The sequence below is a fragment of the Glandiceps talaboti genome, chromosome 1, assembly GCF_964340395.1.
Source record: "Glandiceps talaboti chromosome 1, keGlaTala1.1, whole genome shotgun sequence".
Classification (NCBI taxonomy): domain Eukaryota; kingdom Metazoa; phylum Hemichordata; class Enteropneusta; family Spengelidae; genus Glandiceps; species Glandiceps talaboti.
The window spans coordinates 13,420,422-13,447,950 of record NC_135549.1 but is presented as its reverse complement, the minus strand read 5'-3'; the positions used below and the strand labels follow the sequence as shown (position 1 = coordinate 13,447,950).

Sequence of the window (27,529 nt, the reverse complement as noted above, 5' to 3'; positions counted from 1 at the left end):
GAAAGTGTAAAAAGGGTCAGCATGAAAAACTAGGTGGGGGTTGGGTAACTGGAACCAAACTATTTTTTTCTCAGTCTTACTATCAGCTACCATATATATAGAATTATTTTTCTTATTATATGATATTGTAGACAAATCAAATTATTTTACAGCTGATAATGTTCTTTGTTTTCAGTATGACTACACTGCTGAAGAGGAAGAAATGGAGGCCACTCTAAAGTTGAAATGGAATGGCAATTATATTATAGACGAGAAATTTAAAGGTAAGATAATCAACCTCTATAAATATAATATATAAATTATTCATCAAGATTAAATTTGGAAATTGAAATATATCATCACCACTTGTGCAGTGACAAAGTGTCCAAGCAGGAGGAAACTGGCCCCGAAGGAAACCGCAGTGACAAAGTGTCCAAGCAGGAGGAAACTGGCCCCGAAGGAAACCGCAGTGACAAAGTGTCCAAGCAGGAGGAAACTGGCCCCTAAGGAAACCTCAGTGACAAAGTGTCCAAGCAGGAGGAAACTGGCCCCGAAGGAAACCGCAGTGACAAAGTGTCCAAGCAGGAGGAAACTGGCCCCGAAGGAAACCTCAGTGACAAAGTGCCCAAGCAGGAGGAAACTGGCCCCGAAGGAAACCGCAGTGACAAAGTGCCCAAGCAGGAGGAAACTGGCCCCGAAGGAAACCGCAGTGACAACGTGCCCAAGCAGGAGGAAACTGGCCCCAAAGGAAACCGCAGTGACAAAGTGTCCAAGCAGGAGGAAACTGGCCCCAAGGAAACCACAGTGACAAAGTGCCCAAGCAGGAGGAAACTGGCCCCGAAAGAAACCGCATGCTGTTCAGTAGGGTGAGACCAAGCATCACCACTTGTGCAGTGACAAAATGCCCAAGCAGGAGGAAATTGGCCCCGAAGTAAACCGCAGTGACAAAATGCCCAAGCAGGAGGAAACTGGCCCCAAAGGAAACCGCAGTGACAAAGTGTCCAAGCAGGAGGAAACTGGCCCCAAAGGAAACCGCAGTGACAAAGTACCCAAGCAGGAGGAAACTGGCCCCAAAGGAAACCGCAGTGACAAAGTGCCCAAGCAGGAGGAAACTGGCCCGAAGGAAACTGCATGCTGTTCAGTAGGGTCAGACCAAGCATTACACTTCTGAGATGTAGATTTTTAGAGATTTTTGTAATCAAACCCAGCCGATGCTTGGCAGGTTTGAACCCAGACTGCAATATTTGACATCTACTACAGTGACGTCTTTATTTGAATTTGTCTAAGACTACAAAGTATCATATTTACCTTATAATGACATTTCCTTTAAATACAAAATACAAAATACAAAAACCAAGAGTCTTGGTTTTTAGTTCTCATGTCCTATTGGGATGTTCTAAAAAGGTAAATGCCTAGTAATAAAATCTGGCAAATGTCACATTGTGAAATGACAAAGTTTGAAACTTTCATGAATAATCACCTGATATATTGTGCAAATCATAAAAAGAAATTTGATTTCTTTCTTATATTACTGAGATATGTTTTATTCCTAGAATATCATTTTCTGTTCTTTCATTCATTCATTCATTCATTCATTCATCCATCCATTCCTGGCATTCATTCATTCATTCATTCATTTATTCACAGTGACTCTGTACAAGTGTCCAGTAAATCGCCCTGACTGCAGTCAATGTCTATCAAGTGTTACGACCAGAGTCCCATTACTTTGTGGATGGTGTTCTGATACTAAAACCTGTGAAGTGTATGAACGCTGTAGTGGTGACTGGTTCGAATTTAACTCAACAATGAACTGTCCAGACCCAACAATAGGAGAGGTAAAATTTATAGCAAAAAAAAAATTATTTTCTTTTGTGCTTATCATTGAGAATACAAATAAAGCAAATATAAAAACAGAATGCAAAGTAAGCTTTTCTAAGGAATAATCTCCAGCAGCTTCAGCAATACTGAACTAACAGTGATTGATAAACCCAGGCATTCTTTTACTGTAGTGGGTTGTTTAATGTCATTGATGGAAAGCAGAGAGTTGTTTAAAGAATGTCTACACTTTCAACTTGTCAATTATGACAGTTGGTGCACCACATTTTACAATTCTTTGTCACGTTCTTGTATAACCAGCTATCTCAAATGAGAATGTATATTCATGGTCTCCGGGTTCATATTTGGTAATGAAAATTTCTACTCACAGAGTCAAAAAATTTCTTGGAAGTGAATCCCCTAATAGCTCATTGTAGTGCATCCCTGACAATGCTGACAAGACATACAACTTGTACGTGAACGTTGAGATTCACTTCCAAGAAATGGTTTGACTCTGTGAAGAGAATTAAATTTTCGTTACTCAGATATTTCGTATATACATACTTTTAGGTGTGGCCAATGTCAGGGCCATATGAAGGAGAAACCCAAATCATCATAAATGGAACCGATATGGGCAAATATGTCTCAGATATCGAAGAAGTAACAGTAGCAGGTCTACCATGTACGATCGTTCCAGATATGTACTTAGTTTCAAGAAGGTAAGGATATTAGCTGTGTCTGATATTTATTTCCCCCCAACATTTTTACCTACCGTTACAGGGAATATTTATGGTTACTCTGTGTGTGTGTGTGTGTGTGTGTGTGTGTGTGTGTGTGTGTGTGTGTGTGTGTGTGTGTGTGTGTGTGTGTGTGTGTGTGTGTGTGTGTGTGTGATCATTAATTGAATGATGTAAGAGTGGATGTGAGTTTTCCATCATCTTGAATAATCAAGGCATTCTGACTATGATATGTTGACATACTTCAGACTAATATTATTTGTTTTTCTTCTTTCCTTGGTCTGAGTAGAATTGAATGTAAGACCAATGCCTCTACTGTTGGCCATACAGGTCAGATTAATGTTAAAGTTCTTGGTAATGACAACAGTGTCCAATTGGGAAATTCTGATAAAGAATTTACTTATAGGGTAAGTCAGATCTTGGGCACTCTCTTCCAATACTTACCTGAGAAAAAGCCAGAATTTGGTACTTGGAATACAAGATATTGACGAGGTCTGTGTTTGTAATTCAAAAACCTAAAACATTCTGTAAAAAGTTTATCATTATACGAACAATAACAAACATTTTACACATGTAGTATTCTTTTGCAATTGATTGAGGTACAAAGAAGGACTTGGCATAAATTATGTTGTTTTACATTTATTTTCCAAGTAGGAAGTCATTTTAACATTGTTTTATAAAACCAAAATCCAAAATAAATACCCAATCCTCATCCATATGACCACTTTAAATTTTCATCTCAAGTAAGCTGAAATATGACTCTCTCATAGGGCCAGAAATGATTACAATAATCAACATGAATGTGATTCACAAATCTTCTTTTATAATTAATTAAAAAATGTATGTCTTTGATTGAATATTTATCATAGATATTTTGATTCGTTTTTGTAGGATCCTAATGTTGAAGACTTTCGTCCAAAGATAGGACCAAGTGCTGGTGGTTCCATAGTGACCCTAACAGGAGACTTTATTGATGCTGGCAGAGACATTCAGGCAATGTTTGGTGACTTTCCGTGTTTGATTGACAGGTACAATGTAAAATGTTAATTTACAAACATGAATCAATGTATTAATCTATGAAAAATGATGAAAAAGATACAATATTTGCATTGAAATTGCCAGTGTTTAGTTTTACAATCAGAAAGGTTGACTATGAGGAATAGGTGACTATGAAAAATATCTTCTTTATATCTTTTGAACAGTAAATTAATTAAAACTTTTTTTTTTACTTCTTTTTATATCCTCATCAGACCCCAAAAGAATAGAAATATGTTTACATTTAGATTCCGTCACCATGTTGTTGTTTGTTGGGATCTTATCTGTATTACATAAATACGATCAGAAGTTTCAATTCACTCAGTCCCTTCAGATTAATCCTAAAGCCTGACTGACCACAAAGATTTCGAAGAGCTGTAGTCATCGGCATGGACCATTGACATCAATATTTACAGGGATATGCGAATGTCAAGAACATAATTTTCTCATAGTTTGGGGCTCATTGAATATATTTAGTGAGACTTTGGATATTTAATTCAGAAATATTGCAATTATTGTTTAAAGTTCAAACAAAAAATAGTCACTAAATAAGTACAAAAAGTGTGTACTGAAATGAATGTACAGTAAACAATGTTGTTGTTGTTGTTGTTTTTTTCTTCTTTTTTTGGGGGGAGGGGGGTAAATGAGAGTAAATACTTTGATAGTAGGTATAGCAAAGAAACCTATAACAAAACTTAATTTATGCTTTTTTGTAACAGGATGATGGATGTTGTGAATGAAACAATTGTCACATGTAGCACAACATCATCAAGCAATTACACAGGTCCGGTCCAATTAATGATGTCATTTGATGGAGCTAAGCGATCTGCTCCAGCTGATAAAAAGTTCTGGTACTCGGAAAATCCCCGAGTAGAAGATATCTCCCCAACACAGAGTATGGCTAGGTATGTATTTCAACATTTTAGTTAAGTCAGGGACGATTACTCACATGGAGCCTGAGCAGGTGCTATGTTTGCTGGGCCAGGGTGACTGTGGGATAGCCTGTGGACTGACTAGGAAGGCCTTGACAGTTCCACAGCAACGTGATATAGAGCGTGCAACATAGCCCTGTCACGTAGTCCCAAACCCGAATGGATCTCTTTAGTATTTGTGTGTGTTTGAGTGTATTTGTCTGCATAACAGAAAATCACTGGGAAAAATTCCTAGCACAAAAAATTATTTTAAAAAATTTAAAATTGAATAAAAAACAAAAAATAGAAACAAAACAAAAACATTTTAGTTAAGGAAAATCTGATCAAAATAACGATATTAAAATAAGTAAATAAATGATTATAAGAAAGACATCGGATGCAATATCTAAGACAATATGTGAATTAAAAAAATAACCAACTAATTGGATAGTCTGAACAAAACTTCTGGAGGTTTCCTAGTGCCTGGCTTTCACCCTGTCCACAGGGTCCAATGTACTCTGTGCCTGGCTTTCACCCTGTCCACAAGACATCACTAGGCCAATGTACTCTGTGCCTGGCTTTCACCCTGTCCACAGGGCATCACTAGGCCAATTTACTCTGTGCCTGGCTGTCAGCCTGTCCACAGGGCATCACTAGGCCAATGTACTCTGTGCCTGGCTTTCACCCTGTCCACAGGGCATCACTAGGCCAATGTACTCTGTGCTTGGCTGTCACCCTGTCCACAGGGCATCACTAGGCCAATGTACTCTGTGCCTGGCTTTCACCCTGTCCACAGGGCATCACTAGGCCAGTGTACTCTGTGCTTGGCTGTCACCCTGTCCACAGGGCATCACTAGGCCAATGTACTCTATGCCTGGCTGTCACCCTGTCCACAGGGCATCACTAGGCCAATGTACTCTGTGCCTGGCTGTCACCCTGTCCACAAGGCATCACTAGGCCAATGTACTCTGTGCCTGGCTTTCACCCTGTCCACAGGGCATCACTAGGCCAGTGTACTCTGTGCTTGGCTGTCACCCTGTCCACAGGGCATCACTAGGCCAATGTACTCTATGCCTGGCTGTCACCCTGTCCACAGGGCATCACTAGGCCAATGTACTCTGTGCCTGGCTGTCACCCTGTCCACAGGGCATCACTAGGCCAATGTACTCTGTGCCTGGCTGTCAGCCTGTCCACAGGGCATCACTAGGCCAATGTACTCTGTGCCTGGCTGTCAGCCTGTCCACAGGGCATCACTAGGCCAATGTACTCTGTGCCTGGTTTTCACCCTGTCCACAGGGCATCACTAGGCCAATGTACTCGGTGCCTGGCTTTCACCCTGTTCACAGGGCATCACTAGGCCAGTGTACTCTATGCCTGGCTTTCACCCTGTTCACAGGGCATCACTAGGCCAGTGTACTCTGTGCCTGGCTGTCAGCCTGTCCACAGGGCATCACTAGGCCAATGTACTCTGTGCCTGGCTGTCAGCCTGTCCACAGGGCATCACTAGGCCAATGTACTCTGTGCCTGGCTGTCAGCCTGTCCACAGGGCATCACTAGGCCAATGTACTCTGTGCCTGGTTTTCACCCTGTCCACAGGGCATCACTAGGCCAATGTACTCTGTGCTTGGCTGTCACCCTGTTCACAGGGCATCACTAGGCCAGTGTACTCTATGCCTGGCTGTCACCCTGTCCACAGAGCATCACTAGGCCAATGTACTCTATGCCTGGCTTTCACCCTGTCCACAGGGCATCACTAGGCCAATGTACTCTGTGCCTGGCTGTCACCCTGTCCACAGGGCATCACTAGGCCAATGTACTCTGTGCCTGGCTTTCACCCTGTTCACAGGGCATCACTAGGCCAATGTACTCTATGCATGTTAATGAAATTGCTAAATATTGTGATATTTGTTTTTATCATTAAACAAGTACTACCATTGAAGAAATATCATTTTTGTGTAGATTTTTGAATTCCATTTGGTAAAAGACCAGATCTATGTTGCTGTGAATTCTCCAAACACCGTCTTTTATATTTTGATACCATTTAAAACTTGAGAAGAATAAATTAATGTTATCTTTTTCATCAGTGGTGGACGCACAATTAATGTCACAGGAGAAAACTTTTTAGCAGTTCAAGAACCAAGAATGGTGGTAACAAGTGGATTGGTAGATTTTACATCTGTGAGTATTATTATTGTAACAGTATTTTGTACACAACACTATGATAGAAAACTTGCAAACTCGCCACCTTGAATACCCTGAATGCTGCATCATGGGAAATATTTTGATAAATATGAATCAATCAGTATTGTAAACAATTGTGTTACATTGTTTGTAACCACAAATAATGTAGTCATGGTAACCCTGACCATTGTAGGGGGTTTACACTATCGATAGTTCCAGATTATTGGTATTATGATAACTATAGATAATCCCATAGTCCTTTGCATCTGAGCATGCTCAGTCTGGATTACAAGTTCTCTATTCTAGGGATTCATTAATGTTTGTGCTCTGTTTCATCCCTTCATGTTTTCTTTGTCAATGTTTATTTAATTTGTACAATAAATGTGTATGTTTGTTATAAACCCCTTACACCCTGTCAAATACATCATTGTGTAAATTAATCTCCTACATACAGAAGTTTTTGTGTATGTGTACATGGAGTTAATATTTAACTGACTAATATAGTTTAAAAACCAGATTTTCAAAATTGTGACAGATCCCATGTGCATGCATGTGCATTTTGTACAAATGCTAGATATATTAACAAAAAGTAAGCCATGGACACTAGGTCTTGTATGTAGTAAGACCACAGCTCTGGCTGCATTCAGAAGGTGACTGAACAAAAGGCAAGGGATAGCAGTACCTATAGAGCACAGCAAGCCCTCATCTAATTTATTTCATAAGGCTTTTATACCAAACACAAATTGTTAGTATGACTGAAACAGAAGTATGCATTCAAATATTTCAGGTATAAATTTTCAAGTTTATGTTTGAAACAAAAGTTTACATTGGATTACCAATACAGATGAATTTTCATTTGAAGCCTTTGTCTATATTAAGAGTTACTAGTTACCTTAAGGGTCTAGCAGCTAGACTACCAGCATAGTTACCTCCAGGGTCTAGCAGTTAGACTACCATTATAGTTACCTCAAGGGTCCAGCAGCTAGACTACCATAGTTACCTCAAGGGTCTAGCAGCTAGACTAATATAGTTACCTCAAGGGTCTAGCAGCTAGACTACCAGCATAGTTACCTCAAGGGTCTAGCAGCTAGACTACCATAGTTACCTCAAGGATCTAGCAGCTAGACTACCAGCATAGTTACCTCAAGGGTCTAGCAGCTAGACTACCAGCATAGTTTTGTGTTCATGCTGTACTTATCACACACTGCACATGTCTGATAGGATTTTGGATACATTGTATAACCATGGTGCCAACAAGTCTCGAAAATTATAACATTGTAGCAATATTGAGAAGATGTCTTTCTTGACTGATCACTTTTCAAAACAATCTGGACCAGCTGTCCTTGACATACTTTGTTTACTCAATCAAGAAAACATATCTGGAATGACCAGTGACTCATTGAATATTGTTCATCAATAGTAAATTACAGCATGATTTTTCAGGTTTTGGGTGTTTGAATCAGCTGCAAATTTTACAACAGTCATTTTATTTGAAAATTCTACTAGGAAAATATAAACAAATCATACTGGGAGAAAAATAGTTGGTGTGGATGAAGAAGGAAAGAAAATATATTGACATCGTGGAAAAGGAAATACTTGAAAGATTTTACATCAGTGTTGAAATAAATGTTAATTTTTATATTGATAGCTTATGAAAGTGCTGAAAACATTATTTTAACAACTACTTTTTACAAGTGAACAAAAAATTGTATGCTCTGCTGTAGTAAGAATATTAATTAGGGCATGAAAATTAATATTATTTAGGACACCTGTTTATTGTAGAGAGAACTTTTCAGTACCCACAGAAACTTTCAAAGTGACATTTTTTTATAATAAACAAAAGAAAGCCCAATCAATCACAACAGTGCATTTGTATGCCACACAAAAATACCCCCACTATTTGGAATGGGCAAGCACTTTTTGATTTGGGCAAGTACTTTTTGTTTTCTACTTGCCCAGTGGACAAGCGAAATTTTTTCATTATTTCGACCCCTGCAGCTAGACTACCATAGTTACCTCAAGGGTCTAGCAGCTAGACTACATTATAGTTACCTCCAGGGTCTAGCAGCTAGACTACCATTATAGTTACCTCCAGGGTCTAGCAGCTAGACTACCATAGTTACCTCAAGGGTCTAGCAGCTAGACTACAATAGTTACCTCAAGGGTCTAGCAGCTAGACTACCAGCATAGTTACCTCAAGGGTCTAGCAGCTAGACTACCAGCATAGTTACCTCCAGGGTCTAGCAGCTAGACTACCATAGTTACCTCAAGGGTCTAGCAGCTAGACTACCATAGTTACCTCAAGGGTCTAGCAGCTAGACTACATTATAGTTACCTCAAGGGTCTAGCAGCTAGACTACAATAGTTACCTCAAGGATCTAGCAGCTAGACTACAATAGTTACCTCAAGGGTCTAGCAGCTAGACTACTATAGTTACCTCAAGGGTCTAGCAGCTAGACTACCATAGTTACCTCAAGGGTCTAGCAGTTAGACTACCAGCATAGTTACCTCAAGGGTCTAGCAGCTAGACTACCATGGGCACTACAGTTGATAAATTCTGATAGTACCAGAACACAGTGATGTAAATCCGTACTCTTTGCCACAGGGTCACTGTTTTGAGGCAAATACTTGAAGTGTTAATTCATACAAACACTTCCTGTTCCAATTGAATACTCTGTGTTTAGAATTACTTTGGAAAATTTCCAATGGCAGAGTCACAAAAGTTTTTTTCACCAATATCTCACCAGTATTGTCAGGGGTGAACTCTATAATACAATGGGCCATTGTAGTACACTTCTTGCAGTGCTAATGAGACATCGGCAAATATTTAGGCTTCACTTCCCAAAAAACTTCACAATTTTTCTTGTAACTCTGTCAGTAGAAATTTTCATTTATAAATTGAAAATTATCTGTAGTAACAGTTTTGAATACTGATTATTTTCATAAATGATGTTATAACTACACACAATACTGTGGCAGGCCTAGATCCTAGGAACCCTGGTACTTGAGACAACACCACATGTTTTTCTTCTAATGTAAAATTTCACTATTTTGAAGTACAGTTAAAAGTAGTATATGCTATAGTATGTTTGTAATTGTGATATTTATTTGTGAATATGAATATGATACTTACTAAAATAAAAAAACGTGATTTCTAATTAATTACAGGACCCTTGTGATGTAGAGAATGATTTCTTCATGCTATGTACGACACCTGCTGTACAGACGTCACCAAACAGTCGATTTACTAGAGATGCAAACTGTACTGAAGGCTGTACAGATGCAACAGTCAGCTTTATAATGGACGAAGTTGACGAAGTGCAGAACCTTGAGCTTGAGTTCGTTATTTCTCCTGACCCACAATATGACAAGTTTGATGAAGAAGACAATATAAGAGATCATATAGGAACTCAGTTGGCAATTGATGTAAGTGCCATATTATGTTGTATTTTTTTTTGTATTGGAAATTAAATATTCAGTTATGTATAGTAGTTTCCCCCCAAATTCTACATAACACAGTTGTCTGATATCCATACCATTTTATTGCACCAACCTGATTGGCAATCAAGACAAAAACTTAAAAACGTGTATCCCGAAGGTCAATTCAAGCAAAAATACCTTGAAGTTGAAGGTAAAATAAGAATGAACGATTAGCCGACATCTACATCAGATGTTAATCAGTTTGAACCTTCATATTAAATAGTTGTTGATATTATCCAGGTTCAAATCTTGATCACCGTTGAGGGTGTCAATTTGTGGGTGCAGACCCAAAATTCAATTTGATGTGATTTATCGAGTATACAGCTACAAAAAATAATATTTATTCTAAGGTGATGCAATACTGTTCACAGTGTATGATATTACAAGTAAGTTATGTACCTACCAAAACATTTTTTTTAAAATGTTCCAGTTATAGCTAGTGCATCTTTAAGTCGGAAATAAAAAAATGAATTTTTCTGAAATAACTAACACTTCATATTATGTTACTGCCAAATGAAGATCACATTCCTTTGATAGTAGACTATGTACTATGCATATATCATTGGGAATACTTAAATTTGCAAATAATGTTTTATTATTCTGATTATCTATAATAATTAATATATATCAATCATACAATATTATGATATGTAATCCTATTTTCGTTGTCAGGGCCGTGACTTAAACCTTGCCTCAACTACTGATGAAGTCACTGTCTATATTGGTAAAGAGAATTGTGAAGTTGTCAGTCTGTCAGATGTTCAGTTGAGTTGTATTCCTCCACCCAATAAACCAAGTGGTGTCAATAAAACTGGAAGCCCTACCATTAACAGACATGCAGCAGTTAGAGTAAGTGGAAGTCTGTATGTATGTATGTGTGTATGTATGTATGTATGTATGTATGTATGTGTGTGTGTGCGTGTGTGTGTGTGTGTGTGTGTGTGTGTGTGTATGTATGTATGTATGTATGTATGTATGTATGTATGTATGTATGTATGTATGTATGTATGTATGTATATATGTATCAACAATGTGCACAGACTATGTAAATTACAATACATGTACGGTACAGCATATTCAGTGCCATAATCTGCTATTACACCATCTAGTGGCAGTGAATGAACAAGTCTGGATGGTCATCCCTTCTAGCCCCCATAGCCTGTTTACTGCACTGTCAATATATTGTTAGCTGGTCATACCTCCTAGCCCTCGTAGCCTGTTTACTGCGCTGTCGAGATATATCGTTAGCTGGTCATAGCTCCTTGCCCTTGTATTCTCCACCTGTCTTGCAAACATTTTAAAATGATTCACGTAGCCACACCCCCAAAAGTCGTTGTCCAGGTTGTAAAACAGGCTACATTGTATGTGAAATTGGTTGAAACAATTGTCAACATGCCTGCTATCCTGTTGTTGAGTAAATAGCTGCAAATTTCCTATTTAATTCTTACCTACATGAATATGATTAAAGTACTTGTTTTCAAAGTCAATGTGATTATCAGTAGTAGCTAGTACATATCTCTACTAATATGATTTTCCAATTGATAGTATACCCAAATGTATATCAATCATAAAAGAAAGGAAAAGAAAAATCCTGGATAGTCCAAAGCAAAACTTTACTGTACAATAACGTTTTTCTTAACCTTCTTTACCTTTAAGAAATTGGGGGGTTGTCGATGGCAGAGTGGTTAAACCACTTGCCTCTTACCACTGCAGTCGGGATTCGAACCCCATTCAAGGTTCGATTAAATTTACCACGCTGTAAGTAAGAAGAGTGTTATTCAGTTTGACTCTACCGAACAACGCAGGTTTTCCCCGGGTACTCCGGTTTCCTCCTGCATTAACACTGAACCCATGAGGGATGGCCCTCACTGGACTTCTTGGGAGACAAGTGTTTATATGCTTAAAGAACTATCCAGTATAAATAAAGATTATTATTATTATTATTATTATTATTATTATTATTATTATTATTATTATTATTATTATCAAAATATATCTTTCATAGGTTGAAGTTGGAAACTTGGCATTCGACATTGGTTATGTCCGCTATCCTTCAGGTGTTTCAGTGCCGAAAGAGATTATATACGGTGTAGCTGCTGCGGCTGGTTTACTGCTCATTGTCATTATCATACTTGTTGTTTGCTTCCAACGAAAATCCAAGGATAAAGACAAACAGTTTTCTAAACTGCAGGGCAAAATGGATAAGTTTGAAATGGATGTCAAAACTGAGTGCAAGAGAGGTAATTACTTTCTTGTTTTCAGTAGCCTGGAACCTTGGAAGGGTTAACCAAATCTTAAAATTATAATTAATACATGGTAATGACATTATTATACATATAGTGGGGCTGCAACTGGTATTATTTGTTAATTTAAATCTTAAAACATCGTGAAAAGTATGTGGAAATGAGAGATAAGTTTTGGTAATCCTTAGCTGTAACTACTGCTACAAATCATACCCAGATATTGGTAGCTACATAATACAGCTAAAAATTTATGAAATGTGCTATGAGGATATGTAATATTATAATTTGATTATGTTAACTGTAAATGGACTAAATATTCTGTGTGTATATTCTAAAGTCCAGATTTTTCTTGTCAAAAATTAAACTCGTAATAGTCATAATTATAAATCAGTCACCGTATATCTCTCAGTAAATGCGTATCTTCTCAGAATATCTTTGCCATTGAAGCTGGAATGATGTTTTTCGTTATGCAGCACATGTGTACATTTACACAGCTGTAATAATAATGATGATATAGTGAATTCATAATGCACCTGTTCTCCGACATGCTCCAGGCACAGATAGTCAGAATTAGTACTAACAAAATGAGAGGAAAAAGAGAAACAATTTGAAAGCATGGAAGGATGTAGAGAGGAGTGTGTATTAAAGTGAGTGAGAGTTAAGATTGAAATTGGTAATTTTTATGGGGCAGAGTGGAAGGAACACTTAGAGTGAGAGTGACAGTGTGGGGAAGACTTTTCCAAATTGAAAAAACTGTGTAGGAAAAGGAACAGTCACCAAAGTGTATTGAAAATGTGAAGCTTAATTTAATATATTGATGAATTTTGCATTATTTTCAGCTTTCACCGAACTCCAAACTGATATGTCTGATTTAACCAGGGATTTGCAAGGCACTGGGATACCATTCCAGAACTTCAACAACTATGCAGTCAATATGATGTTTGCAGGACAAACTAATCACCCAGTCTTTGATAAGGAAGCTGAGGTTAGTACAAAGAAATGGATACATTCTGTTTGTAACATACCTAATCCTATTCCCTGCGTTACAAACCACATCAGTGATCTTACTCATGCAGGATACTAATAGTATGTCTATTTCCTCATGGTACTGTGGGTTAATACCCCAGCACGGAATGTTTCCCCAAGGGTGGAACCCAAGGTCAACGTCTGTGTTGGGGTAACCTACAGACTTGAGGGAAACTGACGTATAATGTTCCATGAATAAGATCAGTCAACATGTGTATAATAAAGACATGTACACTTTCATGTAGAAATCTGTCACCACTTTAACTTGATACATTTATATACTCATTACCACAGGGGCCAGCGAGCATGTAAATGATTAATCAATCAATCAAGTACAAGTTATATTGCACCACAAAAATTGATCATTCAATCGATCAATCATTCAACCAAATAATAAATCAATCAACATATCGATCGATCAATCAATTACATGCTCGCTGGCCCCTGTGTTATTACCTACAAAATATCGATTTGATGTTTGTGTGAATAAAAGTAGAAGTAAAAAGATCAATTTCCAGTAATTTTTTTTTTTTTCAATGTCACTTCACAGACTCCAACTGGTAGTCTTGCCAGGGGTTTGGAAGAGTTCTACTCTTTACTTGCCAACAAGGACTTCTGTCTTGTATTTATACGTACCTTGGAAGAACAGAAGATGATGACAACGAAAGATAAGTAAGTGAAACTATGTACCTTTACATTCTCATTACTATTTTTTTTTAATGTCTTCATTTTTACCTTTATACAGCTAGTTTCAAAACAAGAGTCGTTGACTGAGACAAGAAATCGGATTTCAAAATTAGCTCTGAAGTTTCTGTACTATCAACAGTGTAATTCCAATGGTAGAATGGATGCAGTCTTGGACATGAATCCAAAACCTTTTAATTCTGGCCAAACATGGCCTTTGAAAGTTTGTCGAAATAGCTCAGAAATAGTTAAATAGTTATCCAAAGATTCATCAAAAAGACAGTTTGCAGATAACTGATTCAAATGTTTTTTGTACTTCTTAGAGTAAATGTTGGTTCTTTATTGACAATAACTCTTCACCGTGAAAGAAAGATGATGCATTTGACTGAGTAAGTAAAATCTCTCCCATCCATTTTTTTCAGCACAGATAAATTACCCTCTAAAGCACAATTTCCTTTCACTTGAACTATTTCATTTCATAAATTTTAAGCCTGTTTGAATATAGTTTTCCCCAATTCTTCTCACAACTTAGTGTGTAGTTTGTGTTCCCACTATGCGTTAACTGCAGGTTTTCTTCAAATCTATGCATGCTGCAATTTTTTCTTCCAGAGACTTAGTCAAGACAGTCACTTTTATGAATATAACAATCTGTCTTTGCTAATCCTGTAAATTCTTTGATAAATGGCTGAATTTTGTAAGTGCAGTTAGTTCAATATATGCATTAATATTACTTCCTAATAATTCCTTTAACACCTTAACACTACATGCTGATTACCATATGCAATGAAGACCCTAATGTGCTGTAATTACTTATTCCCTATCTCTTCCCTCTATTTAGTAAAATTTTCTGAATCACTGCCTTACTACTAATAACCTTTCATTAAATACCTATTACTCCTTCTGTGGTGCAAAATGGCGTTCACTAGTCTTTAATGTGTAAGTATGGCTTTTGAAACAATTAACTTTTAATACTGTCTAGAAAGTACCTACTGTAAATAAACCATTCATTCTATTTAGCCAAATCCTCAATACTTTGGTATACTTTTGTAAATTATGTGAATTTGTTTTAAACTTTGCGATATATGGTATATTTGGAACTAGTCTACTTTCTCTTTCATTTTATATGCTACACACAGTGATAGCTTTACAATTCAATAAATACAAAAACAGTTGCTGGCTGCTGTGGTAAACAAGATTACCTGCACAATTGGGGGGGGGGGGGGGGGTATGAGAAAAGTTTTGTTGAAGTGCTGTTATGGTAAATCCTTTAGTAGGTCTCTCCAGTAGATGTGAATAAAATAATGGATATACCTTAAATTAAAATGAGTAATGAAGAGGTACCTCATTTGGCAGAAATGCTTTTTTTGTTTGTCTTCTTTACAATTCGATGGTGATTTCAGATTTAATTGGTTCATTCTCTGATAGTTAGTCAAAAAGATATTGGGTAAATTTTGTCCGACAGAGCTATTAAAGGAAAAAGTTGATCCAGAAAAAATGAATGATCATATGTAATCCCCATGGCTATACTGAGAGGAATGTAATACTAATGCAAGAACCTAGCATTGAATTATGGGCTTTTAAAGATTCGTTGTAAAATATCCTGTCCATGTTATGTCTTACTGAATGAGTTGATTATTTGTAGTGTTCTGAAAGTATTACTGGCAGAAGCTGCTGAAGAAGCAGAGATTCAAAACAGAACTAAATCAATGTTACGAAGGTAAAGTAGACATTTTTGTATAAACCATGATTGAGACTAACAATAAGATGAAAAGTAAACATACCCTAAAATGTTCATCTAGTTCAGGATTTCTATATTTCAGTATTTATTTTCTGTAAGAAATTGTTGCATGTGTTCATGGTTATCTTACCTCCACCTTGTACAACATGTAAAACCCAACTAAATCGTTTTTTCCCAGTGCTTGTCACAATCATTTATAGCATCCATATCAACTATAAAAGGTATAGTGCAACGTTTGCTTTATATTATCAGCCCAGTTCATGTTGTCTCAAAATAGAAGTAATATATTAAACAAATGTTATCAGTTAAAAACAGAAGTTAGTCATAAAAGGACTAAAGTAAACATGGATGTCATAAAATGTCTACATTCTCACTTAGAGCTATATATAATTACAGTTTATGGAACTCCCATACACAGTAATTTGTTTGTTCATTGATAACTGACATTGTTTTCAAATTGACTACAGTTAGAAAGGCTACATGATAGTCTTATAGTTAAACCAGTGTTATATTTACACTTGATATGGATGCTATAAACGATTATGGCAAACACATTATGTTGAAATTTTATTTGAAACATTAGTGATTTTACAAAATAAATCTTTAGTTGACCGTATTATCTACAATCTGTGCACCGTGGTTTGATATTTTGATAGGCATCAGCATTGAATTTGTAACCAGGACATAAGTACTCAAAAATAATGCTACCAAGTAGATTTAATTTTGCTGATAATAATTTTGATTTTAATTTTTCTCATACTTGCAGGACCGAATCCATCATGGAGAAACTGTTAACGAATTGGTTTTTGCTGTCACTGTATCCCTTCATCAAGGTATAAACATAATTTAAGTTAAAAAAAGATTTCTCATCAAAAGTATGTTGTAAAAGTATTTAAATTTGTTATCAGTCATTAGTATATAGTATATACTTATTGCCTTGCTATGAGAACACTAAGTAGACATCTTTTACTGTGAGGACTGTTACATAAGAACTATTTCCTGAGGCAGAAAAGTGAGGGAAATACTGGGAGTAGTATGGCATCTACTAGTGCCCGATTAAGGCCTGGCAATGTTTTATAACTTATCAGATTCTCAGGAACATATTCTATCTTACAGTCAAACCAAATCCCTGATAAGACTTCCATGCTAGTGAATAGTGCCCTAGGGGAAAAAAGAATGCAAATAGTGCCCCCAAATGCAAATTTTAGGTCAATATGGGTCAATAGTCCATACAACGTGGTATCATCTAAGACAAATTCACTGCAGGCTATGTGAACACGATGTGTTATGATTGCATTATTCTATTTATTAGAATGATTATCAGTATACCTTTAGATACAAAAAAAAGAAGAAATTTTGCCTTGCACCAACTAAAGTAAACTTCCAAGAGTAGTTCCTGAAAACTGACCAACATAGATAAAATTTTGTCTGATATTGTGTAGTGATGTATGTGTCATACACATACAAAAAATAAGAGTTGGAAATTAAAGCGAGTTAATGTTTGGAAGTACTCTAAGTGGTTGCCTAAAATGTTTTCATCCAGTTTGATTATTTTGTTAAATGTATATATCACTTTTTAGATCAGTGCTGGGGAATCCATCTTTTGGTTGTTCAAAGCCATGAAACATCAGATTGACAAGGGACCAATGGATGCTCTTGAAGGCTTGGCTAAATACTCTCTCAGTGATAAATGCCTGTTGAGAGAAAACTTTGACCCAGAGACTCTAGTAAGTTGATTCTATTGTTCATCATTATTCTATGTACACCAAATATTATTTGAAGTTATCTTGATATCACCATACATGTATATATCTATCTACTTATCTGTCTGTCTGTCTGTCTGTCTGTCGCTGTCTGTCTGTCTGTCTGTCTGTCTGTCTGTCTGTCTGTCTCTGTCTATTCAGTTGTCTGTATGTATGTATGTATGTATGTATGTATGTATGTATGTATGTATATATGTATGTATGTCTGTCTATTTGTTTACACTGGTTACATATTGACCAATAGTATTACAACATCAGACAAATGACAGGTATTCAATTGTAATCTGCCTTGTTTTATAACAACCAGCGGGAATTGAGCTAGATTAGCTGGTGTACATGTACATCTATGTAAAAATATAAAGTTGTAGCATCAACATTTTAACTGAACTGAATTCTTGAATGAGTGTAACTTATAGCTATTAGTGCAAGGCAGTATTGGTGTATTTGTATTAGATAATTACACTTTGCTGTGTATTTTATTTGCCCATGTTCAAATGTATCATTTCTTGCTTTGTCAATGTGTATTATAGACTATTGATGTTGTGACTGAAGAAGATGGTAGCTCCAATGCAAAGGCTAAGGTGCTGGATGTTGATACAGTGTCTCAAGTTAAAGATAAACTACTGGATGTTATCTACAGCAATCACCCATACTCCAGTAGACCTTCAGTCCAAGAAATTGATTTGGGTGAGTCCAGACACCCCCCCCCCCCCCCCAAAAAAAAAACAAAAAAAAAAAAAACCTGACAACAAACAAACAAAACTATGTTTTATGTAATTGTTTAGTTGATTTTTCCACAAAAGTCATGTTTAGAATATGTTTGTTTAATCAGGGTAAAACATATGGGATTCTGGCTGACATGGTTGTTCACCTGTACCTTGTTGACAATGTGCTGTTCAGCAGAAGGCCATAATACACTTAGTTGGCTTCCCTTGAAAAAAAAAATTGTCCTTTCCCCAATCACATGTTTCACAGCAAAAGTTGGTTGCATTCTCAATCAGTTGAAATATTCCACCAACTTTGCTTCAGATCACATCAGTGTATGATAGGGATCGACTCACAAAATTGTTTATCCACACTTTATTGACTGCTTCTTGTATTGCCAAGTGGTTTATTTGGCCTTCATTGACCATCATAGATGTTCCACACTCACTTCTGTTTTCCCATCGTATGTGTAGATCTCTATTGTCTCCGTAGTCTGAGTAAGGTTGTATTTTGTTAACATTGGTCATCCTGCTAAAGTTATGCTACAAACTAATTTGTTTAATTTTTATGTTTGATTTCAGAATGGAGAGGTGGTACAGCAGGACATGGTCGTATAACCTTACAAGATCAAGATGTTACAACAGAACCAGAAGGACAGTGGAGAAGATTGAACACTATGAAGCACTACAAGGTAACGTTTAAAAATCTAATTGTAAATATCCGTACATTCAATTCTTGATACCTGCAACAGCTTTTTACCTTATGCTAGATGGTCAAAATAGAAACAAGAAGGTTAACTTATTCTCACACACACCTATAGTAATGCATGTGAAGCGTGTGGAGCGGAAGTTATGGTGTCGACCAAAAAAATGTGTTCGTTATATTTTTATAATACAACTAGGCAGTAATGTATTTCAGTACCAAGAATTGTACTTTCCAATTGTATAACACATCTTCATGTACATGTACTATTAGTTTGCCATGCACAAAGTCTATTTTTTTAGAACACAAAGATGTATGTCTTTAAAAATGTGTATCAACTGCAATTATATTCAAATGTACAGATTCCAGATGGAGCTAAAATGGCACTGGTACCTCGTACTCAGCCTGCCACTGGTGACCTGAGAACTCCTATCACTCCACCAAGTGACTATGGTAAGAAAAATAAATATATATATATATACGACTTTGGTAATCAAGACTTCGGTTTACTGAGATAGGTGCAAACTTAGTCCAAAGTTTCTTGTTCTTCAATGTCGAAGATTGCACAAGTGGGTGATAGCGGTTCCTCTGTTGTGTGATTCTAATCACCCCATGATCAAGATAGTGTTCACACTGCAAGTTCATGTAACTCTGTCAATAAAACTCTTTGAACGCCTCCCTGGCTTCAATGGATTTTATGCTCCCTAGGGAGTTGAAGAAGTATAAAGGGCCATAATTGTGCTGCTATAGATCCGTGCCAGGGGTAATAATTGTAAAGCACATGCTCATTTGCATATCATTTGTAACAGTAACAACTTCTTTTTCAAAATCTACTGACATTGTATGTGTACCTTGAAATATAAATAGAAGTTGTTGATTTTCAAATAGTGATAAACTCAACACCTGTAAATTAACATTTCAAGTTGTCCATATTGGTGTTTTGAATTTTATATAACATATGAAGTTGCAATAACATTTTAAATTTCGTTAACTTTTTTCTGTGTACTTGCAGCTTTCGCTCAGTTCCACAACCCAGATGCTGCCCAAGCAGATGAAGAACAACCAGCCCTGTCGAAAGGACGAGATGTAGAGGAAGGGACAGAAGATAAAGTCTGGCATCTTGTAAGTTAATATAATCACATGGTATACCATTAGTACTGAATAGTTTTGTGTTTAATATACTTGTTGCCCAAAAAATTCAAAATCAATTAACAGTATACAAAGAAAATACAGATAGATGAATTACTTGAACTGACTACGACATTAGATTTTAATCAGATTTATGGTATATATTTTAGTGTTGTGAATAGTTTTGTGTTGATATCTTTGGATGTTAGACCTTGTAATTATGCTTTTCACTTCAATGTATTGAGGTAATGGTATTCTTGAGGCAGGACACGACATTTTGTTAGCTCTGTACGAATTTGTCACGACCATCACTATGGTACCTCTAGTGTCTGTATAATTTATATTCATATTAATAAAGTAAAGCAATACAATACAATACAATGCAATACAATGCAATACAATACAATACAATACAATACAATACAATACAATACAATACACTATAATGCAATGTACTACAATGCAATGCAATACAATACAATGCATTACAACACAGTACAATACAATACATTGCAATGTATACAATGCATTGCAATGCAATACAATACAATACAATACAATACAATACAATACAATGCATTACAACACAGTACAATACAATACATTGCAATGTAATACAATACAATGCAATGCATTGCAATACAATACAATACAATACAATACAAAACAATACAATACAATACAATACAATACAATTTTTTAGTCTACATTCAAAAGAAATAGTGGTGTTAATAATATAGAATATTCATTGTCTGAAAAATTGATGTTTATTTTTTTTTGACCCTCAGATCAAAGTCAAACCAGCTGAGAGAAAAAAGCGTAACCTCAGAGAAAGGGCAATGACGAGAGCCAAATCAATGTACAGACCACAGAGAGTCTCAGAAATATACCTTCTACAATTGGTGTCTACCAAGGTGAGTGAAGTGTTGCAAGTTTTGAGGACTACTCAGTCAAAACTTGACATTGTCAGGAGACAATGATGTAGATCTATGCATGACTTAATGCAGTACTACATCAAGGAGTGTCACAAGTTATACTGCTTGTTTGTTCATTATCCTTCTGTCAGTGACAAGAACATTTACACTCGCCACCATTGTATACTAGTTCAGTTCAGTTTATTGAATTTCCTTCACTATCTGGAGAACCCACAGTGACCTGTGTATTAAAAGGGAAACAGACAATAACAAAAAAAGACATTCATGAAAAAAGAGAACACATACAGAGCAGGTGACAATCCAAGGTCATAGCTGACCAATCAAAATTTGTAATAATACCTAAAGTGGAACAGCGACGACGATGATGATGTAGTGTATATAGTAGCCCTCTAGAGATGGCCTCGATTCATGTAGTGTATTGTAATTTATCTTAGTGAAATAGACCTTTAAGTTGGGTCTAAGATTGCAATGACAAGAGTCAAATACACCTTCTAGTGTGATGATGATAATTTGTTTTCCCTATTGTCTGAAACACACACTAGGACTTTTCATATTTTGTTACATATTTATCTGATGTAATAGTCGTAACTTTGTTTTTTTGTCAACAGGGAACAATTCAGGAGTATGTTGACAATGTATTTGATGCGTTGCTAACATTAGACAAACAACAGTTTCCGGTGTTTCCACCTCCCATCAAACATATGTTTGATTATTTAGATGGTTTGGCTGAGAAATATGGTGATGATGATCCAGATGTATCACACATATGGAAGAGTAACAGGTTAGTTCCATCACCTAAACCTGTGCTGTCAGTTTCTGTTGAAAAGTTGCCTTCCTTTGTTTTGATTATACATTGGCCCAGTTTGGATTAAAATCTAGGTGTGAAAAACAGTAGTCTGGGAAAGCAATAGAAAAAGTTGGTCCCGAACAAAAGAATCCTATGTAATTCAACACTAATGCGATGACCCAGGGTTAAACATAGCCTTTTAAAGGTCCATTGTACAAGTTAGTTTTGAAAATAGTTGTCTTAATATCTGGCAGAGCCAGTTATAGAAAAAGTGTCCAGAACTAAAGAATAATCCTATGTAATCCTTATAGCTCCACTGATAAGATAACACTAATGCAAGAACCTTGTACATTTGTATTGAAATGCTCACCTCCAAAACTTTCTCTATAAGTACTTCAAAGGAAACTACTCAAATCTCGGACTTTGTCAAAAATTAGTTCATTAGCATGTATGAATATATAAATACAAACCTTTGATATGTTTGATCTGTTTCTTATCCATATATCTTTATAGCTTGACTTTGGTGATATCTTAAGATGTCATTGTTCAATTTTGAAATGAGATTGCTATAAAAGCATTAAACTCCAGGGCAGTGTGAATATGGTAAACCTTTGTTGTTGAAATGTTGGTGTTTTTGGTGTTTATTTCAGTTTGCCTCTGAGAGTGTGGGCCAATATGTTGAAGAGTCCCCAGTTTTTGTTTGATATTCGTGTCTCCAATACTGTGAAGGAGAGTCTTTATATTGTGGCACAGACTTTCATTGATGCCTGCTCTAAGATTGAGAGAAAACTTGGAGTGGTAAGTTGTTGATATTGTAGCATGTGTACACATTCATTAATGCCTGCTGTAAGGTTGAGAGGCGGCTTGGTAGCATAAGTTCTTAATATTCTAGTATGTATAGACAATAATTGATGCCTGCTGTAAGGTTGAGAGAAAACTTGGTGGCGTAAGTTCTTGATATTGTAGCACATGTATTCATTGATGCCTGCTCTAAGGTTGAAAGAAAACATGGTGTCATAAGTTACTCCAGAATGTTGACAAAAATTAGAAAGCTCTACACTTTGAATTGCGTATTGATGGTAAATTAGCAAACGTGCTTAATTGAGGCCTCTTGATAGAGTGACCACAATTCACATGTTTATATTGATACTACTCTGGCAATCAAGGTCTCAGTAATTTTAGTAAATCTTTAGTAAAACTGAGTCCTCAATTGCCAGAGTAGTATCTACTGTATACCAGAGATCTCGAGGTTTAGATACATGCATACACCCACGGTAGCATTATCGTGTGGGCATACACTTTATGATAGGTACAGAGTTGTGTTTAGTATGCATCAGAACACAAACTTGAAAGACAGTGGAATGTGCATGCACGCAATATAATCTTCTGTCCAGAACGCTGAAGACGTGACTTTGACTTCCAAACTTATTGGTACTTTTTTCTACAAGTACCCAAACGAAAACCCGAAAATTAATTTAGTTACATTTCTGAACTTTGATATGAAAAATCACAGCATTTAATAGATTGACAAAAACTTAACACATATTTACTGATACATAGAGAGCACCATTTTGACATAGCAACATCTGCTACAGAATGTATGGGTTGCCTTCTAATCATGTGACTATGAAACACACGTAAATACGTGTATCGAAACCTCTCTATTCACTGTGTAACATTAACTTCAAGCTGTAAATTTAGAGGAGCTTTTATTCCATCATATGACTTATTACGTGTACTTAAACTTATTGTTGACTTTCTGTCATTTGCAAAAAAGAAAAACCGTAGAATGTCTTTCCCTTCATTTCAGAAATCTCCTGCCAATAAGTTGTTGTACGCTAAGGAAATTCCCATTTACAAAGACAAGGTGGATGCATACTATGAAGATATTAGAAGTCAACCAGATGTTAGTGACAAAGATTTATTGGATTATTTAGATCAGAATTTCCAGGTGAGTGCAATTTAGAATCTACTAAGTATTGATTGAATAAATTTTCCATAAAAAAAATTATCTTATTCTGTTTGAAAATAGAGGAGTAATGTATTAACAAACATTAAGACATAACAGGGGAGTGTATACGTTGTGTGAATGTTTAATCGTTAATATTTTAACACCTAAATGGTGAACGCATCTTTTTTAAATGCTTGAATGGTGACATTAGGTGAATATTGCATTATTGGTGAATGATCATGAATGGTGAATGCTTATAAATTAAATGCATGAATCATGAATGACATATTTTTTGCGTGAATGAAAATTGTGTGATTGATGGTCAAATAGAACAAGAAGGTCGACTTTATACTCTCACGCACACCGAGTGGTTAAACCACTTGCCTCTTACCACTGTGGTCGGAGTTTGAACCCATTCAGGGTTTGATTAAATTTACCATGCTGTATTAGTAAGTAAGAAGAGTGTCATTCAGTTTTACTTTACCTTTACAATGCAGGTTTTCCCCAGGTACTCCGGTTTCCTCCTGCACTAACACTGAACCAAAGGAGCTTATAAATGGGACTAGCTCCCGTTGGTTATTTGAGAAATAAATAAATAAATAAATACAATGTATTTTATCTTGATAGGAACTCTCCGGTATGTTTGACCGAATGGTTGCTTTGAATGAGTTGTACAAGTATACTACACAGTATGGAGACAGGGTAAGTTATAATGTTTTTAAGTATCATTGCAGGTAATGTTTTCTACCTTCAAGTGATTTACAGGTGAATGAATGAATGAAGGAAATTTATTTCACTCAGATAACAAAAATAAGCTATACTTTCAAAGAATATATATATGATACAAAATGAATACAAAATAAAAACACAACGATGGGGTGATAGAGAACAAAGAGCAGAGAATTTTCTTATATTATTAAGAATGTGAAAGAGCACCTTGCTCTCGGTGAATTGTTGTAAAGTTGTTTGTAGTTCTTGACACATATGTTGATACTGATTTTGAAGCTATCACAACATTATTATTTTTAGGCACGAATCTAAAGGTAAATTGTAAAAATTGAAAACGTCAAATATGCATGCAGACCAAAATAGACTGTGGAGCTTTGATATTTGTGAAATTAAAAAATTCCTTTCACCATTGACATGTTTGATTTTCAATTGTACCAAAATTCATACCCATTTTTTGGTACGATTTATCAACTATGTCAGTTGCACTGACAATCTATGTAATCATGCTGCATGATGGGAATTTTTGGAATCAAATGGATTTGAATGATTCATACACTATTGATATGAAAGAGAGAAAAATGCAGCACCAAAATAAAAAAATGCAAAGATCATTGCCTTCTGGCCATGGATATGTGTATTTGAACAGAAATCTCAAATGTTAATACTGTACTTGAAGAGTGAGTTGTTGTGGAAGGTATAGTAGTTTGATCCCCTTCTGTTCTGTAAAGTACAATTGGTTTTCAGTTTTTTTCTTGTGAATATGTTTCATCTTCAAATTGACAGTATAGTGTACGGTACTAATTTTAGCTAATATGTACATGTATAAATTGATAATTTGCCATGTAAGTAAATATTTCAAAAGAACGTTTTTTTTCCCCCATATCTGTTAAATTTTGTTCTGATTTTCTTTTTTGTCAGATCCTAGATGCACTGGAAAATGATGAAGACTGCAAAAAGCAACACTTGGCCTATAAACTAGAACAGGTGTCCAGTATCATGGGTGAAAATGATTATGAAACACATCCCCAGGGTGCAACAGGTGGTGCGTCAACTTCTGGTTACCAAGACCAAAGAGAACACAATGACATCACAAATCAACCTGAGGCTTTTGCGTATGAAGTGGCTGAACCAAAGCGAACTGCTATACATCCTGCCGCTCCTCAGCAGCAAGAATCACCTTATGAGATAGGAAACCCTCCAGATGTTATATCCCAAGATGACACCACTGCTGCAGCAAGAAGACCTCAAAATCAATACCAACCAAATCCTATCAAACCAAAAATTCCACGCAAAGGTTTCAACTATGGAATGCAACCTCAAACTACCACTAGCCAAGTCTAGCCTAGTCTAGTCTAGTCTAGTCTAGTCTAGTTTAGTTTAGTCTAGTTAGATACATGCAGAATTAACAAGGAGATCTCAAAATCAGTGCAGTGTAGTGTAGTTAGACATTTTGCAGAATTAACATTTTGATATAATGTTTAGTAAATTTGTTGTCACAGATAAATTTGATGTTGTTTTAGATAGGTCTTAGATAGGTCGTGTGTACAGACTTTATAAGCTTCACAAAATATATGGAACCCAACACCATCAAGGTTATTGTGCAATGGTTGTGCAATTATTTGCCCTATAACAATGTTCGTGTTGAATCTCTGCAATGAAGACAGGTAGCCAGGATAAATTTCCAACTATGTTCATTTTGTCCGTACCAGTTGATAGATTTTAGCCTTCATGAAGACTACTACATAACAGTAATCATGTAATGAGAAGTAAAAACAAACTACGTTTTAGGATGTCAAGATACAATGTATGTATAGCTAAGCTGCTTCATTCAAAATAATACAGAATGTAACTTATTTCGGCATCTAGAAATAGTTTGTTGATCAGCTGTAAAATTTTCAATTGAAAGAATGTCTGTATATCAAGACTTAGGTATATAAAAATTGTCTATTGATGATGATGAGAAATGCAGAAACAAATTGAGAAATGATTTCAAGACATGCTGCTCATGTTAATATTTTGTGTGTTTTAAATTTAATTGGCGAGTTTGTAATTAAAGCATAGTAGTGTACTATACAATCCAGGTCATTGGAAAGACATTATCCAGTATTTTATTATTGTAGCATTACCAATTCTAGTGAATTTTGTGACGTCATCGCTGTACATTATTACTGATAATTTACTCCGTTATTGGGCATCGCGGCCCCGGAACGAGCATAACAATACAAGCTTATGTCCGTAATAACAATAACGTGTGTCGCTATGATTAGTATTCAGCTTCCGAGCCGAACGTGCTGTGTATATCATACGTTGTTTTGTGTTTCTCGGTCTACAAATTCACTGGAATTGGCAAAACTATAAAATAATAACAATAATGTACGCCCTCCCAGTCCATAATGAACTCAAGCAAACTTTGCACTCCATAATGTCGCCTCGCCCATTATGTCGTTCAAAGTTTGCTTTCGTCCATTATGGGTTGGGAGGGCGTACATTATTGTTTAAGTATGTAATGTATACTGTGGTAGGGTGCCCTCAAGCGTTAGCTCAGTGTACTTATCTAGATGAGTCAAACGTTGCAGCAACTTGCTGTGAAATAGTATGAAGAGAACAAAAAGTCAATTTACATAAAACTCCATGTCCACATACGTATCCATATATATTTACAAATATTTCATTATTTTTACACGAAGACCATTACTCCTAGAAAGTTGATCACTCACGACTTATTAGTAATATTGAAATTAATAATTTCAGGCTCTATAGAGAGATAATCATGAATTATTGAATGCTTTAATCCATATTTACAATATCTGTTGATGTATAGTCATTATTATATCTTTAGACTTTGTGATATAAATAACTCACACTATCAAATTAATAGCACCTTATCCATTAAACAGTACTTGTAGGCTTATGGTTTACTTGGTTTGTTTTTTGTCAGAGAAAAGAAATTATTTTTGCCAACTCTATTACCTAATGACATCTCTGTATGTGTACATGTAC

General features: G+C 36.0%; 1 protein-coding gene across 1 annotated transcript; it reads left to right on the top strand.

Annotated features, from left to right (window-relative positions):
- Positions 1–1,685: 1,685 nt before the first annotated feature.
- LOC144433360 (plexin-A2-like) lies at positions 1,686–26,489 on the top strand. Its single transcript, XM_078121668.1, has 25 exons — positions 1,686–1,814; positions 2,365–2,513; positions 2,821–2,938; positions 3,423–3,559; positions 4,286–4,471; positions 6,562–6,655; positions 9,827–10,084; positions 10,811–10,987; positions 12,144–12,378; positions 13,221–13,366; positions 13,958–14,079; positions 14,415–14,480; positions 15,734–15,808; positions 16,596–16,662; positions 17,410–17,556; positions 18,123–18,279; positions 18,879–18,988; positions 19,362–19,452; positions 20,012–20,121; positions 20,916–21,041; positions 21,671–21,843; positions 22,500–22,647; positions 23,660–23,800; positions 24,428–24,502; positions 25,448–26,489. Exons 1-25 carry the CDS (start codon positions 1,785–1,787, stop codon positions 25,868–25,870), a joined length of 3,561 nt encoding a protein of 1,186 aa, XP_077977794.1. The 5' UTR covers positions 1,686–1,784; the 3' UTR covers positions 25,871–26,489.
- Positions 26,490–27,529: the final 1,040 nt, after the last annotated feature.

What these genes read in the sequence shown, in the direction of transcription:
- LOC144433360 (XM_078121668.1), top strand. Translation starts at nt 1,785, where the DNA reads ATGAACTGTCCAGACCCAACAATAGGAGAG. An exon ending in GATTGGTAGATTTTACATCT is followed by an intron (nt 6,656 to 9,826) that starts GTGAGTATTATT and finishes AATTAATTACAG; the next exon opens with GACCCTTGTGATGTAGAGAA. An exon ending in GAACTCAGTTGGCAATTGAT is followed by an intron (nt 10,085 to 10,810) that starts GTAAGTGCCATA and finishes TTTCGTTGTCAG; the next exon opens with GGCCGTGACTTAAACCTTGC.